Source organism: Hippocampus zosterae, chromosome 10 (genome assembly GCF_025434085.1).
Source record: "Hippocampus zosterae strain Florida chromosome 10, ASM2543408v3, whole genome shotgun sequence".
Lineage (NCBI taxonomy): Eukaryota > Metazoa > Chordata > Actinopteri > Syngnathiformes > Syngnathidae > Hippocampus > Hippocampus zosterae.
This window is the reverse complement of record NC_067460.1, coordinates 14,112,892-14,133,439: the sequence shown is the minus strand read 5'-3', so window position 1 is coordinate 14,133,439 and position 20,548 is coordinate 14,112,892. Positions and strand designations below refer to the sequence as shown.

General features: G+C 42.3%; 1 protein-coding gene and 1 long non-coding RNA gene across 2 annotated transcripts in view; one reads left to right on the top strand and one right to left on the bottom strand.

Moving 5' to 3' along the window:
* Positions 1–10,528, top strand: part of LOC127609428 (uncharacterized) — a 353,255-nt gene extending 342,727 nt beyond the window's left edge. Inside the window, exon 3 of the long non-coding RNA XR_007964561.1 lies at positions 10,511–10,528. This is a non-coding gene — a long non-coding RNA (uncharacterized LOC127609428). The remainder of the gene's footprint in view (positions 1–10,510) is intronic.
* On the bottom strand, positions 832–19,839 carry ttc9b (tetratricopeptide repeat domain 9B). The gene is made up of 3 exons (XM_052079302.1): positions 19,111–19,839; positions 3,922–4,104; positions 832–3,133 (listed from the first exon to the last, which is right to left on the bottom strand). The coding sequence occupies exons 1-3, from the start codon at positions 19,586–19,588 to the stop codon at positions 3,039–3,041; spliced, it is 756 nt and encodes a 251-aa protein (XP_051935262.1). The 5' UTR covers positions 19,589–19,839; the 3' UTR covers positions 832–3,038.
* Between the last annotated feature and the right edge of the window lie 709 nt (positions 19,840–20,548).

Below are 20,548 nucleotides of genomic sequence, written 5' to 3'. Positions count from 1 at the left end.
GGCATGCCAGAGCCTATCTCAGCTGTCTTCGGGGAGCAGGCGTGGGCTACACCCTGAATTAGTTGCCAGCCAATTGCAGGGCACAAAAAGAAAAATAGATTTGCGCTCACAATCACAACAACGGACAATTTAGTGTCCCATTGTCGTGCCACGCATGTTTTTTGTAATGTGGGAGGAAACCGGAGTACCCGGAGAAAACCCACGGAGAGCATGCAAACTCCACACAGGGAGGCCAGAACTGGAATCAAACCCACCACCTCTGCACTGTGAAGCCGGCGTGCTCACCCGTTGCCCACCCTGCCGCGTGAACATGGATGTCCTGTCCTTGGCCAGCCTGCAACTCAACACCCCTGATTTTGGTAAGGCAGGTGTCTGGATTTGAACTCAGGTTTTTCTAAGATTTCCACGTGGTATCAATGACCACCAGGCCACAGGAGGAGCGAGAAGTGCCTGGTATTGAATCCAGGTCCTTTAGAACTCCAAGCCAAGGTTGAAGTCTCAAAATACCGATAATCTGTGTGTGCTAAAATAAAGCTAACAAACTTGAGCCAATTTTATTGGTGTCATAATTAAGTAATTTGAAAATGTTCCATCACATATTGCATCACATACAGTACCTTGTTATGATCACAGGTTTTGGACAGGTATCATACTGGTTTTGCCACCATGTGCATGTCGGATGTTGCTTCCCGTGTCATTGAATACACCACATGCTAGACTAGTTCAGATTTTTTTTAAGTAGGCGCTGAAAGTTTAATTAATGTCTCCTTGTCATGTTTTTTGTATTGCAATATAATGAAACAAAAAACAATAAATCACAGGAGGAGGGAATGCTTTGCAATAATCTATATTCATTGACAATTGACAGTTTATACATCAAATTTACACAGGACATACATGTTAGAAGACATGAATTAACAGGAATGGGTGAAGACCAGGGGGGCTGGGGGGGTATACTCTCACTCGGTGTGCTTTCTGCTGTCAACTTGGTCAAATGGGATAACCTGTCCTCGTTCTGTGCACACCACAGTAGCGGTTTCTGCATGGGGAGATGTTAGCAAATAATTATGGACCTCGTTATGTGCAGTAGAGGAATTCCTTGCTTTTCGTCCGCTTTCGTAGTATCGGCCAAAAAGTTGTTCAAAAGCCTTTTCAAACTTGCCCCTCCCCCCGCTACAGATTTTTCCACAAATCTGTGCATCTACAACTAAGACAATTCAAATTAATGAAGGTGACGGGCTCATTTGAGTTGCTTCCTGTTTACGTCGACAACATGTGATTAGCAACTCGTCGACATCAAGCTCTATATGTCATCATGATTAAGTTGACACGTCGACTAGTCAACTGTACAACCCCAACCAGACACGATCAAAGCAGTAAACACACACAAGATTAGTAATGTGTGTTCGAGGTCAAACACCAAAGATTTTTTTGGTTTTGTAGTCAGCTATAATGAGATGAAAGTCGGGTTGAAGTTGATTCATCGATGACATCATTGATATTTATTTTTTTAACTCATTCACTCCCAAAGACGTTTTTAAACGTCTTTTCAGACTTGGTCTCAAATTGGCTGAGACTGACTGCAGCCAAGCAGTTCCCAACCTTTTTTTTGTACCAATGACAGGTTTCACATAACGTATTTCGATTTCTGCCATCTTGGATGCTTGACTGAACTGAGTCTTTGGAACAATGAAAAGTGTCGAAATGTTCTGGCGGGGAAGGGCTCGTACAGTCACAGCAACAACCCTGTGGGTGAAGGGGTTTGGGGTCAGGCTTTGGGGAGCCTTTTTTTTTTTTTACAACAAATTCAAGACAGAACATAAGCAAACCTGTTTGCGATCATGAAGCTACGGACAACTGCACACTTTAGGACAGGTGTGGGCAAAAGCTTGTGCTAGAACATTTTAATTAATTTCTATAATTAATTTAGCCAAAAGCTCATGTTATGAAACTAAAAAAAAATTAAATGTAGACGGTAACAGCGGCGTGCAAAGAGTGTGGAGGAGTCGGTGGGGGAGTTGAATGGGGGTTGATTCACTCCTCCAGTCAACATTTTGTGGGGTGGGGGGGGGGGGGCATCATCCTTTTGGCAGTCGGAAATTCCGATAACTGATTGATCAGCCAATTCGTTTAAAAAAGGAAGGGATAAAACAACATGTATTTTGGTCCTGAATAGTTACAAAAATGAAAATATGAATTACAGACAAAATTTGTTACTGTTTTGCATTACTTTATCCTTTGGTATTTTTTTCACTGTCCATTTTAAATGGACAGTTTTTTGGGTGATTTTTTGGGGGGAGAGGGTAGGTTTGAATGTCATTATACACTTATTGTCTACTATTAATATGCAAATAATAAAAATAATAATTAAAAAACGATGAATTTAAACATAAATAAATTATGAATAAATAACGTTTAATGAACCACTTATGGAAGAAAATAGCCAATTTAATGTCACAAGAGTCTTGATCATTTCAATTCTCGTACCAGATCCAAACGCTTTGCCCATTCCTGGTTTCGATGGACAATGAAAACAGATTACAAACACTAAAATTAGCCCTTAATTGGAAAAAAAATGTCCAAGAAAGTGTGCTTAAAGGGCCTGAGAGAGCCCTCCCGGTGTGTCACGTGTACAATCAAATCGGACGATGGTCTTGATATGTGTCACACGCCTCAAAGAGCCAATCTCGACCCTCCAAAAGGCCTCCACGCACACACGGAGAAGGCAGAGAAAACAAAACAAAAACAAAACTTTTTGAAACCATCAACCAAGTCACACAAATGTCCGTTATTCACTAGTTTCTTTTGAGGGGCGGGGTTGTATGTTATATAGCAGTTTTCTTTTTTTTAATCTTTTTTTTTTAGAGCCACAGCGCCAGAGGGACAAACAGGCATGAAGGAGTTGGAAAAACAGCAAGTTCAGATCGTCTCTCACAACTGTGTCCTTGCTGCGGAGGGTCCGTGAGAGTATGGCGAGGATGGAGTAAGGTTGGACTGGTTTGGAGGTTGGTGCAGGACCCCAAACAAGGAGGGGCAGGTCAGCCTTGCGTCTCTTTGCCAAGCTGTCGCTCCCGCTGGCCACTCTTGCTCATCTTCATCTCCGTCAACTGGATGTAGCGCAGCACGTTGGTATCTGGAAGAGAAGGATGCCAGTGAGCGGCCGAACATTTTAATATAATTTCAAACGACTACTTGACTTTGGAGTCAGCCAATCCTCCATTAAGCGTCTCCAGTTGGTCCAGAATGCTGCTGCTCGCCTCTTGACTGGTACTCGTAAGAGAGAGCCCATAACTCCTACTCCGGCTTCCCTTCACCGGCTTCATTCGCATCTTAGAGTTGTTTTTAAGATTCTATTATTTGTTTTCAAATCTTTTAATGGCCTCGCCCCACCTGACCTCTCTCAGCTCCTCTGCCCCTACGCACCTGCCCGTTGCCTCAGGTCTGTAGACCACACACTATTAGAGGTACCAAGCGGAGGCTCAGAGGGGATCGAGCCTTTTCTGTTCTTTGTCCCTCCCTTTGGAATGACCTCCCACTAAATGTTCGGCAAGCCCCCTAGCTGCACATCTTTAAAATTAATCTTAAAACTAATTTTTATTCTTTGGCTATTGACGAAACATGAGACTTGATTTTTCTCGTTTGACTGTTTTTGTCCTTTCTATTGTCAGTTATTAATTTATTGCTTGTTGTTGTTTGATTTTTTTGCTCCATGTACAGCACTTTGTATACACCGGTGGTTCTTCAAATGTGCTCCATAAATACAGTTAAGTTGAGATTATTCTTGATTTGATGAAAAAAAAAATGCACAGAGAGTGCACATGGATAAGACTCTCCACAACTTCCACAAACAACCAGGCCTAAAAATTAGTCTTTCTGACTAATATCATCTTTTAGTACTGATCTCATGTCTTGCATGCTCACCTGCAGGCTCGCGATTCTTGGCATCTCTCAGGTAGCGTAGGGCACATTCGTAGTCGCCCAGGTGGTAGAAGGCAATGCCGGCGCGGTACATGGCCTTGAAATGGTCCCTCTGATGACTCAGGACCTTCAGACAATATTCCTTCACTCGCTCGTAGTTGACCAGCTCGGACTGCAACAGACATGCTGAAAACAGGAAGAGTTGGGGGTGGGGGGGGGGGCACAACTGTTAGCACAACAGCTATTTCATCCTGGAAGAGAATAGGTTGCACACTTGCGGTAAAAGGCTGGCTGATAAGGTCAAAATAATCCATTTGACTGGCATCTTTTTATAGAACCACGGCAAAACAGTGCGCACTCAATCTTTAGGGTGGCAGTGAGGTGACTATTAATAGACAATAGTAATGTGTCACACACCAGAAAAAGCATAAAAAGGCACATAAGCAGTTTTAGCCCCCGGGGAAGGAGAGCAATACCCTCTGTGTTTTTATTACTGAGTTTAACATGAGGCCTTTGCACTGTACAAGTACTAACAGCTTTACAGGGAAAATACTGCTCACTTTCAGACTGGTACAAATTGTATCGTATCATACTGTATTATGTCTCATCACACTTTGACTGTAAAGTATGTTTTTTGGTTGGGCGGCACAGTGGTGGTTAGCCCATCCGCTTCACAGGACAGAGGACATGGCCCTCCGGTGTGGAGTTGGCATGTTCTCCCCGTGCCTGCGTGGGTTTTCTCCAGGTACTCCGGTTTCCTCTCATATTCCCAAAAACATGCGTGGCAGGTTAATGGGACACTCCAAATCGTCCCGAGGCGTGACTGTGAGGGCGAATGGTTATTCGTCTATGTGTGCCCCGCGATTGACTGGCAACCAGTTCAGGGGGTTTCCCGTCTATTGCTCGAAGACAGCTGGCAGCTGTGTGACAGCGATCCGCAACCGGCGCCAGGCCCCGCAGAGCAAAAGACAAAAACAACACAAAATTAAAAAAAACAAAAACAACATTTGGGGATCATGCTTCTTTCAATTTCCAATGGAAGAGCATTCTGATTTGGTCACCATTCACTGTACCTGAAGTAACTTTTTCGACTTTTATTGTACTTTACTACAATCCAAAGTCAGCAGCGGTTGTTTTATCTCGAGGTCTTCGATCTAGCAAATGCAGCGGCAATTCACCGAAGCTTTCACATCAGCTAATGCACGAAATAACTTCATTAGCTTTTTGTATATACACACACACACACACACAGCTTTTAGTCCACAGAAGGTTTTAAATGACTGCCGATGGCTCAGATATCTTATCACTCACACCCTGCTCCTCTGCTGATCGCAACCCATTGTGGTTTCTACTTTCAGCTTTTCCCTCGTTTATTGCTCGCCCTTCCATCTCCCCCACCCATCGCTCTACGTCTTAATCTTTGTGAAATGTCAAAATAGCTCCCTTCCATTTGCACTCCTCGTCCTGGTGTGTCACAGCTCCTTTTTAACCCTCGTCTCATCCTGCCTCTCTCTTCTCTGTCTGCCCTTGACACACAGACAGCTCTGCGAACAACATGAGTCAGGGACTATTAGCTGGGAGGCAGGTTAAGTCAGGGAGTGAGGGAGTGAGAGACAGAAGGGGGGCATGCAATGGCGAGGGACAGGGCTGCAGTAAGGGGGTGAGATGCCGGGGCCCTCAGGAGCAGGAGATGCGGTGACACTCATGAGAGTCCATGAGGTGAGTTAGGGTGAGGAGGAGCAGTGTGTTAAAAGCTGTTATGGCCTCCCTACCTGTCATCCCCTGTCAGTGTCAGCGAGAGTGTGTGTGTGTGTGTGTGTGTGTGTGTGCGGACAATGTAAGACAAGGTGAGCCAGACCAAAGACCAAATGTTCGATCAAGTGAGGAGAAGTCATTATGGAGCCCAGTCAGGCTCTCAGTCATTTTTCCATTAGTTAAGGCGGGGGTCAGCAACCCGCGGCTCCAGAGCCGCATGCGGCTCTTTAGCACCACCCTAGTGGCTCCCTGGAGCTTTTTAAAAAATGTTTGAAAATGGAAAAAGATGGGAGAGGGAATTTTTTTTGTTTGTTTTAATACGGTTTCTGTAGGAGGACAACCATGACACCAACATTCTTAACATTTTCCAATGCTGTAAAAAAGTGTAGAGTAAATATTAGATTTCAACATTACTGTCAACGAGGATTTGCATCATAGCCTGCGACACACGTTTCTATTAGCCGGATGGAATGCCAGGCAGGTGGCTGTTGTTAAAAAATGTCGTTTTATGTACAATTCACCGAGGGTACTGGCAAAGAATGGGAATCCGGAGGGTTGAGAGAAGCATTATTAAACATTGCATGCGAGCTATGAAAGTTAACATGCGGCAAAAGGCCATATTTCGATCATCTTCGGGGCAAAAAAGAACATTTAATCATTGTGTAATTGTAGCCAACTTAGTCTTTTTGATTGTAGGCTAACGTAGCTAATATAAAAACGTACAGCATGTGTTGCCTTCATTGTAAGCCCGATATAAGGCTTTTATTTTTTTGCAGCTCAAGACATTTGTTTTTTGTTTTATTGGTCCAATATGGCTCTTTCAATGTTTTGGGTTGCCGACGCCTGAGTTAAGACTTGTATATAATTAAATAGAATGGAAGTACTTGAGAAGCGATTCTTCTGCATATCCCTATACACACACACACACATATATATATATATCTATATATATATAGAGAGAGAGATAGCGATAGATAGATAGATAGATAGATAGATAGATAGATAGATAGATAGATAGATAGATAGATAGATAGATAGATAGATAGATAGATAGATAGATAGATAGATAGATAGATAGATAGATAGATAGATAGATAGATAGATAGATAGATAGATAGATAGATAGATAGATAGATAGATAGATAGATAGATAGATAGATAGATAGATAGATAGATAGATAGATAGATAGATAGATAGATAGATAGATAGATAGATAGCGGAAGGGTACCCATGTCATGGACAGAGGACGGCAAAATCGGGTTAAGTGCCCATCTCTGCTTACTGCAAACCCAATTGAGAGGGCAAACTTCCGCCAAGGCCAAAAGGTTAAAAATCATTCAAGGAGCTTACATTGGATGTGCCTCTCAACAATGCAAGTGCATAACGCTGAATAATTCAGTGCGGTCATGAGGTAATGGACAGAGTCATTATCAATCAAAGTGTTTTGGGATCAACGTTGAATGCTGTTCAGTAAGTTTGGCCAATGAAATTGGTGTGTTTTATTTCCAACCTATTAGGCCACACAGAAAAGCTGTTGTTCAAATACCCGTGAAGAGCAATATTACCTTCAAATTAAAGTTTTGTGACAACCTAATGACCAGACAACAAAGACGATCAGAATTTCAGGTGAACTTTCCCCATCTATTTTGTCCTACATGCCCATCCATCATGTCCCTGATTAGTGGATGTGGGCACGACTTTCAGAAGGACTCAAGTGCAGGGAAGCAGCGAGGCAAGGAGCGCAGGAGTCTCAAAAATAGTTACTTTCAAAATGGGCCAACAAGGAACGTGGAATCAAAATTACTTTAAGAAAGTCTTAAAAGGGCTCAAAGTATTAAAAAACAAAACAACAACAACCAAAAAAACCCACCCCTACAAGAAGCATAGCATGAGGTGACACGATCCATCGACAGTTGATTAGAAGACACGGTGGACTGGGCTGACAAGAGCAATTGGGAAAAATGAGTAAAACAAGATATACCGGTAACCAAAAATTCCCACCTTGTTCCACAAACCGCAAAATATTCCTAACCTTCACATACTCTTTGCTTATCATCCAATTATGAACTACTGATCTTTTCAAAATGTATCACTTGCCAGTCTGCCATTAATAAATGAATGATTAATCTTGAATCAAGTTTCTCAGAGAAAAGAGAAAGCATATTTTTGCAGGTACTTATGATACCAAGTTCTTAGGTACCAGTGCATTTCAATGGGCATCAATTATATGGCTGGCCCCAATCACCCGGGAATAGCGGTGCTCAATTTATTTTGGCTCACTTTACAAGTCATCAAATTTCAGGCTGAAACAAAGACATTTTGTTCTTGCAGACAAATGTTAAAATGGGTCAAATCTGACCCAAACAGTCTCTAATGGTGAATATCTGACCCCCCCACCACCATCACTTCCCCCAAAAAAGCATCCTGCATGTTCAAATGATAACTGGGCTGCCGCGCCCTGTTGGCCCATTAGGCAGATGGATGGCATGCCGGAGCAAGGCTAGGGTGCTGAAAGGCATTAAGGGTGGGATTATGACACGGCATTTGGACCAGGTGGGTCACAGACACACACTCACACGCACATACACACACACACACACGTGCACAAGCTCCATTAAAAACAGCAGCGCAACATCCCTGAAACTACACCCTGCGCCATACTTGGAGACAGTGTGTCGGTACCTTTATGGCTTTTTTTTATTACAAGCAATATTCCATGCAGGCAGGCAAGGAACCTTAAATCTGAGCAGTTTCAGGCCCGAACCACTACTCAACAAGATCTTGCCCAACGATTCGTCCATTTGCATTTGGTAAAAAAAAAAAGACCACCTCGCAAGTAATTTGTGTTCTTTCCTTTTTGTGAAAAACAGGAGAGTGGCATCTGTAAAGCTGATAGAGTTGTTAAAATAGAGAGTGCTGCTGCTGTGTGGAATACAAGATTAATGTAAATGAAAAACATTTACCGGTATATGGACTGTAGTGTACATGTGACATTTTTATCATCTGCATATTTTGTACATAGTTAATAACAAGATTGATAGACGGAACCACCACTAAATAAACCTTTAAGTGTATCCAGTTTGGTCAGTGAGTCAGAAAAAAAGACCATCAAACAAGAATCTTTACTTTGAGAAACAGACTAAAATTCTTTTGTCCACTATTGGTTGTGCTGTCTGTCTGCATGTGTTGCTGTACCATTTGTGTTCGTCTCCATTGCTTCAAGAGTTACAACATTGCAACCTATTTGCTGTTTATCTCCGTGTTAGCATTGACCTAGCTGATTTTCTCAGGCAAAGTGATGTTGTTGTTCAATAAACAACCTGTCAATGTTAAACTTGACAGTCATCTTCAACTGGGAGAGGGAATCTATGCGAACTCTATCTGCCAAATTTCAGCTTTTTGTGAAATGAATTGAGGTTTCTGCCACCCTGTAGCACTTGCATCTCAAATTCATGCTAGCAAGTCAAGGCATTGAAAAAAAAGTAGGAACACTTGTATGTTAAGGTACTAAATTGTATTTTGACAGAAAGATGTCAGAGACCTGTGATTAAAGGCACGAGAACTCTTTCAAATTGTGGAAAAAATAGAATACATCTTTAATGTTCCATACTACTTGGCCTTGGGTACATTAGCATTAGTGGCTTAACTAACACCGCAGCAGATCAATAATTGATGTTTCCAGCCGTCATTACAGAGAACTGGTTGAAATGAAACGTATAAATCCTTGTAGTCGACAAGTTGATGACCCTTTCGGCCTCTCCGAATGAGGCAATTTCTCCCAGAATGACGGCGAGATCTATCAGATACGCTTTGGCTTTATGTTAATTGGAAAAGCGGTATTTTACAGGAAGGTTTGCAACGAAAAAGGCAGACTAATGAGATGTGAAACTGCACAAAGGGACCGAGCGACGCAGGCGAGGCGGGGAGTTTTGTCTTAATGAGGAACCTGATGTGAGCATGGCAACGGAAGAGTGAGTCGAGGTTTAATGGGATGTCACAACGCTGACTGGCGCCAAATAATAATTGTCGAGCTACTGAAAATGTAGGAAGAGGGACAACAGTTTAAATGCACAGTACGGTGCAAGCAAGTCTGAGTGCTCCATTAGATTTGCTGTTTTAGCAATAGCATGATTTTAAATGACAACAATGCCACTCAGTGGAGCAGCTACTGAGTCCAAGAAACACCAATCTTATTTATTTAATACAAATAAAGCATCTTTATTTATCGATTTATGCTAATATCTACTGTATGATGTCCTGTGCCGCCAGTCCTGTGGTATTGCTGATTGTGAAAATTTCAAGACAAGCGGTAATTGGAACAGCCAAAGCTAGCGAGGCTAACCGCTATTCTCGTCCACAGGCAGCTTATTTTAGTATTTTGGGTCCATGTAGGTGGATGAAGACTGTATCGACATTTTGGCTGGACATTTTGATTTTACATAGAATGTTAAAGTTGAGTGGATGAACTATTGCCAGCAAATACGTTTGAACGTACTAGTAGGCTCAATGCTAAAAACATAGCATTTTGCCATGGAGATTGACTTGCGCACGCGTAAGTTTAAGAAGCATTTCTATTTTTGTAGCATTTGGCCCAAATTATAGTAATACGTAAGTTAAGTAAGCAAACGTTTTTTTTTAATCAGTATTGTTTATAGTTTATTAAAGCCAACTGAGTCCTCACTGCTCCAATAAAGACTATAAGGAACCAGGCGCAGGGCTTTTTTGGTAAGAATTTTGCCCAACACAATCACAATACAAGCAGGAACAAATTTAAGGAAAAAACAACGTGTAGAATTGTGAAGAATAAAGGGATTAATGTGTCATTGTGCTTCGAAGGTATGATTTCACTGAATGAGCCGTCTTTGAGCAGTGTCAGTAGTGTGTTGGTCTTTTTTGGGGAGGGGGGGGAAGTTGTGTAAATGTGTGCATTTTGATGGTGCAGGAACCCTGCAGCTTTGCCTGTGGCATCATGTCGAGTCTTCACTGAGACTGGTTTTCATTATGATGCAGCGAAAAGTCTCCGAGCAATGAAACAAGCTGTGAGAAGAGACACAAAGTGGGGATGGATTGAGGCAAGAAGAGAACTAAATCCATTAACAGAGGAGTAAAATGGAAAACACCACCTCTCACACCGGATTAGTATTCCGCTTCTTGTCTTTTTGAACTCATTTCCTCACTGGAACCATCTTGCAATCTAGATCATTTCAAGACAGTCTTTGGCCTCGGGAATTAGTCGGCTGTCTATCACCTTGTAATTAGTTCTGCAGGAAGATACCACACAGAGAGAACCATCACTGTCCCCCACAGCACTCTTCATTTCGTCACACATTCGTCACTGAATCTCCTTTAAAGAACAAATGAAGTGATGGGGCTACAGATTGTTTGTTTGTAAATCAAAGTGATTAAAAGGGAAGAGGTGCAATTTACTTTGAGCATGATGATAGATAGAACGATATTAATTAGTTAAGTGATCGAGACTAAGAGCTCTATTTTTGTGACCGACGTAAGCACCAGTGACGTGTGACTCCATTCCACCAATTAAATTTAAGTGGCTGGCTGAAAATTTCACAGGGGGAGCGCAAGCCGGCGGATGCGTGACAGCGAGGGCTGCGGAGCTGTGGGAAGGATCAAGTCTGACGTCAATCATGGCCCATCAAAATCATTCACTGGAATCAATAGACTTTTGACTTCTATAGCCGTCAATGGCATAAATGTGTCACATTGGTTGTGCACTCGTCTCGACGTGGCAGAAACACATCTGCGCCATGAAGTGGGCAGTTGGAGACAGCCCCTCACCCCCAATTGTACCTAACCCAATGGGCTGATTTTAAAAAAACATACATTGACTCAGATTTGGATGCACGCACCGGCTGCACCGATTAATATGTGGTCTGAGGAGGTGGAAGGTTTAGATCGACTTTCTGCCACCAAATTATGACTCCGCCAGCCGCATCTTGAATCTAGACACTCCTGCTACTAATGACCAACATTAATAATAATAATACATTTCATTAATAAGCGCCTTTCAAAACACTCAAGAACACTTTACAATCAAAACAAGAACAATAAGACCACAGATAAAACGATCAAAATATAATAGCACTGCAGGCCCATTCATTGAAAAGACGTTTGAAGTTTTATTCCTAAAAAGTCATTTAATATCATTTTAAGCTGCTTTACTGCGCTTAAAAATCGGAACACAAAAGCGGTACGCATTGGGGTATCTGAAGACATTCTCAACATGCATACAATAGATTCTTTTAAACTGACCTAAAAATGACCAATTGCAACGTCAGTCAAGTGCCCTGACTATTTTCTGTTTCAAAGGTCACAGAGATTTGCTTTAAAGGGCCTGGGGCACCATGAGCCTTATAAAATACTCTTTTTTTTTTCGTTGGGACAGGACGTGATTTAATTTGATGTCAGAGCGCTCGGACGGGGCGAACAGCCTTTCCTGGCCCCCCTTGCTAATAATAGCTCTCCCCCTCCAAGCCAGGCTGCTCGTTATCATGAGATCACGGCGCTGGCTTTATCATGACGCCGCGTCTGCCGCAACGAGACTCGGAATTATCGTCCACTTGCCACCTCTACACCCTAATTTCAGAGAATTTTCTACTTCTGCTGTCACAGAAAGGCAAATACTTTGTGATATCATGGCACGACCAAAAAAAAAAAAGTGCATTTATTATTAAATAAAGCATTCAGACTGGAGGAAGCCCATCACATAATGCCACGCTGCAACCCTGTTTTAGCAATTTCTTAAAATTTCTCTGGATTTCTATTTCGCATAGTTGACTCCTGAGATGAATTATGTTGTGATTTTCCAAGTGATCTCATATGTCGATTTTCTCTCCTGGTAGAGCTTACGCCCAAAATAAACTTCCAACAGTGGAGTCAGTTTGCACACTTTGCCATTGTCCGCCATTCCCGAAATAGTTGCTGACTCAGGATTAATGCTCATCTGCTTAAATATTTATACCAATGAGGAAGCTACATCACGGATGATTCTTCCAATGCTTTTCCATTGTCGGTAATAGTTGGGGTGGGGTTAATGCTGCTAAAGAGGATAAAGAGCAGGCCGTTCCCCGGCCATTGTTTTCTTATTTAAACGTGGTATATTCTGTTTAGTGTCAGCTTACTTTTTATTGAGAGTAAAAGCAGATACGCAAATAGCATTAAAGCATGGTTTAATGAAGCATTGAAAAGAAAGAAAGAAAAAAAACTTTTATTGAGGTCGTCTGTGCTTGAAGAACCCGTTTTGTTCCTGCTTTTTGCATGATTGGTCACCAAATGTCATTTTTGGACACTACCCAGACATTTGGCCTTTTGCCAAAACTACATTCAAATGTCCCACTTGGTTCTGATCTGATCTGTGCAACGCAGTTTAATCAACCCTGTCCAGTCATCAATGGACACTACACAGATTTTTTGGGGGGTCTTTTTTTTACTTTGAGGCTCCTTCTCCTATTTTTATGGGGCTTAAACCACAAAAGTACATTTGAATAGCTGTCCCTGTCCTGCCCTGACCTTTGACTTCCTGTTCTTTGCGGCTGCTGATTTTTTAAAGGGGATTTCTAGATCAAAATGACACTCAAATTCTTTACAACTTGCACCAATTTAATTTAATGATCCCTGCACACTTCCATAGTTTGGAAGCAGTGGCAAGGCGAGGCAAGATCATTTCGACAGAAGCCAAATTTTAAAATGAACTCAAAAGTGCACAGGCAGTCAGTTGAGGGAGGCCAGAATAGGACTTAGTGCATGTGCTCCCTCTTACGTGTTCCAGTTCAGAGGCAATGTGGTAGCATTTTGAAAAACTGGCTGACTCATCCTACTCGCTGTCTGGCACCACGTAGCCAGTCCCATTGGACACCGGTAGCACTGCCTGCGCATGTAGCGAAGTAAGATGAGCAACTTCACTAAGTAGCCGCATGAGTAGCCAGCCGAAGCTTTGACGAGCTTCATGATGTGACTTTTGGAGCCTTGACCGTCACTTAACTGCAGCAGGTGTCGTGAGGGACACACGTGCGTCCAGCCAAGCAAAACTTTTTGGTACAGCGTTTGATTCTCAGTTTTGCACTTCTGTGTGTTTTGATAATGTGCAAAATGCGAAATTTTGCCTCACGAACTGTGATTCGAAACCGCTTATTTCGAGCCCTGAAAAGCTGCATCTTTCATTCTCTTTCAATGCAGTGCGCTAATCTCGCACTAGAATCTGGCGAAAACACATCTGTGCCATGAAGTGAGCAGTTAGAGACCACCGCCACGCCTGGTAGGATGGGATGATTTCAAACTATACTTGCCCTTCACTATCAATATTTTCTTTCTGGATGGCGCTCCTCTTGTTTAGAGGTCACAGAGCAGCTTCCGTCTTGACTTGTCCCTATCCCGTTTATCCTTCCCGCATCCGGGGGATAATCCCATCATATTTGCGAGATGTGTCCAGTTTTGCTCTCCGTCTCTTAATTTAGACCCTTGCATTCTTTGGCGCTCGCCCCTTTGCACCCCTCATCACTCTCCTCCGAATGCCGGGCTAATCTGTGGAGTGAATACGAATAGATGAGCGAGCGTAGTACAGTGTGAGTAGAGTGGAGGGTGAGAGCCAGCCATGACCGAGCCATCTGCAGCCCTGGCTGGCATACAGCAAACTCGCCAACCTTCTTTATGCACACAAAGGGACACCAAGCACAGGTCTCTGACACCCCCCCCCCGCCTTCTCTTGATCTTGTATGGCACCCAAATCATCCCCGTACACCCCACCCCACCCCCAGAAATATGCAGCAACCTTTCGACACAGTGTATAGCCTCCTTTTCATCCCTGCTTTCCTCACTTCTTCTTCTTCAAACGTTATCTTGTGCACACCCCGCAGTGAGGTCTTTGGCAGGAGATGAAAGGGAGGACTTTGGTGATGTGTTCTGCTGCTGCTGCCATATGCACGCGTGCAAGCATACGGTGGACTGTAGCAGTCAGTAACCCGCCGCGTGCTGTTACGTTATCCCCCCCCCCCCCCTCCCCAAAAGCACGGGCCGCTTCCCTGAGGTTAACGAGAATGCGGAATATTGTCATAATCGCAGCGTCTTGCCTCAATGAAGCTTGCTGCGGTGCAAACAGATGTTGACGGCAAGCTGCATGATACAATTATGATAAGAAAGGTTCTATGTAATGCCTTGAAGGATTTATGTGCTAAAATTAGGCTAACAGTTGATGCTATGCAGGCATAAAGACAAGATGCTGAAAAAAAATTATACGTCATATGCAACACTCCCTTTGTTTTTTGGAGGGTTTTTTTTAAACAAAGGGGGAAAAAATATCAAAAGCAGAAAACACTGGCCAGGAAATACTGTTTTATATGGTTTCCAATTCATTTTCCTCCATTAAGCAAGATTATCATCAGAAAAAATCGATATTGGTATCACTGATCATAATGAAGTCCAACTCACAAAATCCATTTATCTATCCATTTTCTATATTGTGTGTGCCCTCGTTAGGGTGTCATTCCGGGTGTCATCCACATAATCTCCCCGTCAACAAAAGAAATATAAATGTTTTTGAGGCGTTATGTCCGTTTGAAAATACAGTACTTCCATCCTAGTTTTTTTTTTAGCTGGTATGCGCTGTTTTATATTATGTGTGAGCAAGAAACTAGCGAATTTTCATAATTTATGTAATTTGTTTGAATACAATACAATGCAATGTGTAATTATTTTTATTTGATGTTCAAACTTGAACTCAAAACACACCTTGAAGTAAATGCGGAGACTCAACTCGGGACCTCTGACCACATTCTGAGCGGCTCCTTGTCTAATCTCCCACCCGAAAACACATTTTGCAAACCTCAAGACGATGCCGATTAACATCTAGGAGCGCTGATGAAATTTTGTAGTGCTCCAGCATTTAAGTGGCCCATCCCTTCATCTATATCCTATATTTATTGAAATTCTCAAGCTTTTCTACAGTATTATAATACTTTGTGTCCTGTAAATCTGAACAAATGTATCATTATGATGAGAATTTCTAAAGCTCTCATTCTTTATTCTCTGTTGAATGTGTCCACAAATACTGCAGCCGGATTGTCATCATGCGAGCAACTGCTCGATTAAAAAAAAAAAAAAATTATGTTACCAAACAAACGATACTCCTCATGAGCTACGTCGCTGCCAAGGCTGCGACTCATCTCATGACTCATGCTGGTCAGAAGGAAACAAAAGAACTTTTTGAAGCAGACATCAGAGCAGGCAGGAGTTGAGGAAAAGTCAGACTTGCAGATTCTCAAAAGAGTCGTTTCTACGCCTCCCTTCTTTGAGCTACCGCTTTGTTCAATTTATCATGACGCGAGTGTATTTCACCACAACCTATTTTAATGCAGTTCTGTTGTGAAAGCACATGAATATTTTATATTCATGTGTGTCTGTCAATTAAGTCATTATATTTCATTACATTTTATTGAATTAAGATAAGATAACGTATAGTCTCACAATGGAGAAGTTCCAATTATGCATCATTGTGTAATGAATTTATTACACATATTTATAAAGTAAAATACTTGTATTGCCACTCATCCACGGTGCTGTCATTCTGATCCAATGAAAAATGACGATGAAAAAAAAGTCACTCAATTAATTCCCCCCTTGAGAAAATTTCACTTCTCCATGAAAGAAGGTGCAAATGAAGCCGCGATCGCAAGAACAACGATGGCAGGCTGCGAGCAGTATTACGACAACCAGAGGGAAAAGGCACGGTGCTGGTTGCCATGGTAAATATGCCCCCCTGCCGAGTGTGTGCACGGCTCTCCCCTCCCCCCACCCCTCCCTCTCTCACTCTCTGCACTGGCTTTTCCTTTCCCGCCGCGCTGACCAATCCCCTTTCCCTACTTCCTTATCCCCATTTTCCTCATCTCTTTAAATCACCCGTATTTCCTTCATGCCACCCCGGCCTTCGATAAAGGCCACAGACACTGTGCAGATGCTGACGTCCTTCGGTGCATGATTGTTGTCATCTGATCATCATTGCCTCTCAAAGTATCACCTTTGTGATCGATATTAGAATACAACAGCATACTATACTTGCTGTAAGTGCTCATCAAATATGAGGCCGAGGTTTTATTCCTAAAATGTATATTTGTCAGCCACTGCAATATTAGGCAGAGTTTAAACATTGACACTGTGTTTCAAGACAGGAAAGTTAAAGAAGTACTGAATTAATGATTCATTTAAGAAAAAAATCTAAATGACCAAGTAAAAAATGAATGTACTTAAAAGTTAAATACAACTGAACTTTACAAATGTATTTTACAGAATTCAAAAAAAAAGTTGAAGCCCCATTACGCATAGTTCAAACATTGCTTTCCCGTATGTGATTCTTTCATGTACCGCTAGAGGGAGCCTGCGTATCACTCGTGGTACCAGTACCAAACTCATTTGCCTATATTTACAATACAATACAATACAATACATGCTGATTTATATAGTGCTTTCACAACAGCGGCAGCTGTAACAAAGCTTGGTTGGTTTCAGCCATAAATATACCACAAACAACCCCCCTCCCCCAAAAAAATATTTAAATATAATTCCAAACTCATTTTACAATAGCCTTCAGAACAAAATGGCTTCGATTTTGAAAAAAAAAATGCACTGGAAGTGCCCGTGTACATGTGGCGAAGATTGGGTGCCACATCCACAAACATCCCTGATTAATCTTAAAATATTCCCACTCATACAAAGATATTAGTGCAGATGTATCACTTCAACATACTTTTTTTTGGGCACCAATTACTACTTTCCTATTGGTTAGGGCTTCGGCACATTTTTGTGACATCTTTGGACATTTTTTGTCTTCATTAGGATAAGGAATTAAATAGCTGAATACTGTTATTTGCAATGTCCTTTTTTTTTTTTTTTGAACGTTTCAAACTATGTTGCTGTGCATCTGGCTGGCAAAGAATTTCATTGTATCAAGGAGCCATTGTTTACTTTCAATGTTTCATCTGAATCTGTGCAATACTGATAGAGTCCCACAATACTCTTCTTATCAAATATTTGCTTTTCGGTCATTTATTAGGTCTTCGTGTGCTAGTGTTATGGTGTAAGATTGTTTCAATGAATAATTGATGTGCACGAGACAATAACCGGAAAAAAAAAGCAGAGGTTGTTATCAGTGGAAGCAGTGTTGTTGTTGTCAAAACAGATGCTCAGTGCATCTGCCTCCTAACACCTCTGCCTGCTCCTAATGATGATCTTAAAGCAACACTGACACTGTGTTGTTTTTCCATTACAAGATTCAGAGCAAATATGTCACTTTTTTTAGTGTGTAACTACGGGAGCTCTTTTAACCTTAAACAGATCAAGATTGCGCAGCCTTGCCTTTCGACATGCAACCTTACATCATCTAGACTACTAGATGAGCCGTGACATTCGCTGTCACCGCAGAGGCCTCGTGTGAAGTATTACAACACATCATCGTAGTGGCACCGCCTCAGTAATGCATACGAAATTCATTATTTGCTCTTGGGAAATGACAGAACAATACTGTATATTGAAAGATAGCGTTTCTAGCCAGACCTGACTTGGAGTCTAATGTGTTCAACTTTCATATTATACATGAAATACATAAAAAATGGCATGAGTGTGCAACCAATGTTTGTTTGTAATACATATGGCGAGGCAGAAATAAATGAATCTCATCTCAATTTATGCACTAACGAACATAGTCTATAAAATCTAGGCCTGCCTGTCACTATATGTTACTGGTATAGAAAAGAAAGAAATATACAAGATATGAATGATCATTTAGGACCAAACGTCACATAAAATTTGATTAACGCTCCCACCTTCCCCTGATTTAATGCAATGCTCCATCTATCATGATAATTTTGCGTGCCCCGCTCCCTTCTCACTTAATGATGGACTATTCCTTCTTCTTATTGAGCATGGGCAAACTTCATTCAGAGTTTAACAAAACAACTTCGTTGGGCGCATTATAAGAAAAAAATGGAGTGATCCTACTGTAGCGGAGAATAGAAGGTGAGCAGAAAATAATCACTTGTTCTCAAAACTACCAGGTTGCAACTGGACAGTGGCAAAAGCAGTTCTTATCAATAAAATTAAAAACATTGAGATGATTCTCTCAGTCAATAAAAAATATTATTCAAGGATTTTAAGTACTTTAGCTAGCTCAGGAAATGGGTTAATTGTCTCAAATTTACACATATTAGTTGACTATAAACATTATTATTCAAAAATGTTAAGAGTACGTGCACGTTGATTGTTTGCTTTGGGCTGACAAATCATACGCTATGCGTCTCTCCTGAGAATTTCACACACACTCATACAAAAAAATAAAAATATCTCCAACATGAACCCAACGAACCAGGCATGGAACGGGCAGTCCTTCAGAGTGTGACCGACTATGGGTGCGCTCGCGCCGGGAAATAACTGACCTGTGAGGCTGTCGTAGCACTCGATCTCGGTGCTCTCCACGGCTCTCCGCTGCTCCTCCGTGAGCTTGGCGGCATCTTGTTGGTTCAGCAGGTTGACTTCGGAGCCGCCGGTCGTCCCATCGGCTACGTGAACCCCTTTGAGCTGCAGGAGCGCCCGATGATATTTGCCGATCGCCTCGCGGAATTTCTTCTCCTTATAGCAGCGGTGGCCCTCCGCCTTGAAGTCGACGGCTTTCTGAATCTTCGTCTCCATCTCCGTTTCCGTTGAGACGCCGACTCGGCAACCGCCTCCCTCGCCTCCGTCTCCTCCTCCGCCGCCTCCTCCTCCGCCACCGGCAGCCGCTGCCAGACTCCGGCCGCCGGTCTCCGGATAGCTTTTGAGGCTCTTTATCGGGTGTTGCTTGGCTTCCATGCTGCCTAGTGAGCGGGGCTGGAGGAGACCATGGTGTTCGGAGGGCTGAAGCACCGTGCTGTGCATAAAGGATGAGGTTCGGCTACTTCGTAGGCTACGACGCGCCACGAGAGAATTAGCCGCGATACAAAAGTTGTACGAACGTCAAATGGTTATTCAGACCCAAATACGACGGTGAGTGGTGGAGACATTGTAGGAATTCGCCGAAGAAAGCTAGCTCGGTTGCGAGCGTAACGATGCTCGCGGGGATGCTCGTAGCAACAACTGAAGCACGAGCAGTTTCAGCACCATAGACACGCGACCGCCTCTGCCGCAATGCATACTGGGAAACGTAGTGCTTATCATGACCAACTATTCAAACGGAACACGGTACACGAATACGGATGCGGGCCATACTGTAATATAAAAAATTATTAAATCTAGTAACCCTTTACACCCTTTACATTTTATTATTCATTATACTTTTGGGAGGGGGAATCCTTAGCTTATCTTAGAAATGGTTTACTTAAATGATTTACTTAAAAAATAAATTCAACAAGTGATTTATATGTCAAATATTTTATTACTCAATTTTATAGTAAATGAAAAAAATCAAGTGGAGGCAGCTCAGCAGCTCAAGGTTGCCACATCGTAGTTTGGCCAAGTGGGTTTCCGTACCAGTCGGTCAAGAACCGCATCAGATTGGGTCACCCCCAAGGAGTCGTGAGGCGTGACTGCAGCGCCCAACTCACGGAAAGACAAACGTGTTTTTTCCTGAATGAATTATTATGAGAATATCAAATGGTCAGGACGCAATTATCGCCTTGTTTGCAGTCACCCACCCTTCGCTTGTGTTTCATTACATTTCTCTTTGTTTATCACATATATACACGCGACGAAGGTGAACTGAGGTTTCACAGCAGTTCACAAGTCGTGATGACTTCATCGCTGAGATTTCAAGGGAGGTTTGCAGAGGGAGAGTGCGATCTCTAGTGGACATAGATTCAATCATATGCCTGCCTTTTTGGATGACGTAAGATTTCGCCT

What these genes read in the sequence shown, in the direction of transcription:
- ttc9b (XM_052079302.1), bottom strand. Translation starts at nt 19,588, where the DNA reads ATGCACAGCACGGTGCTTCAGCCCTCCGAACACCATGGTCTCCTCCAG. An exon ending in GTGCTACGACAGCCTCACAG is followed by an intron (nt 4,105 to 19,110) that starts GTCAGTTATTTC and finishes TCCTGTTTTCAG; the next exon opens with CATGTCTGTTGCAGTCCGAG. An exon ending in CAAGAATCGCGAGCCTGCAG is followed by an intron (nt 3,134 to 3,921) that starts GTGAGCATGCAA and finishes CTTCTCTTCCAG; the next exon opens with ATACCAACGTGCTGCGCTAC.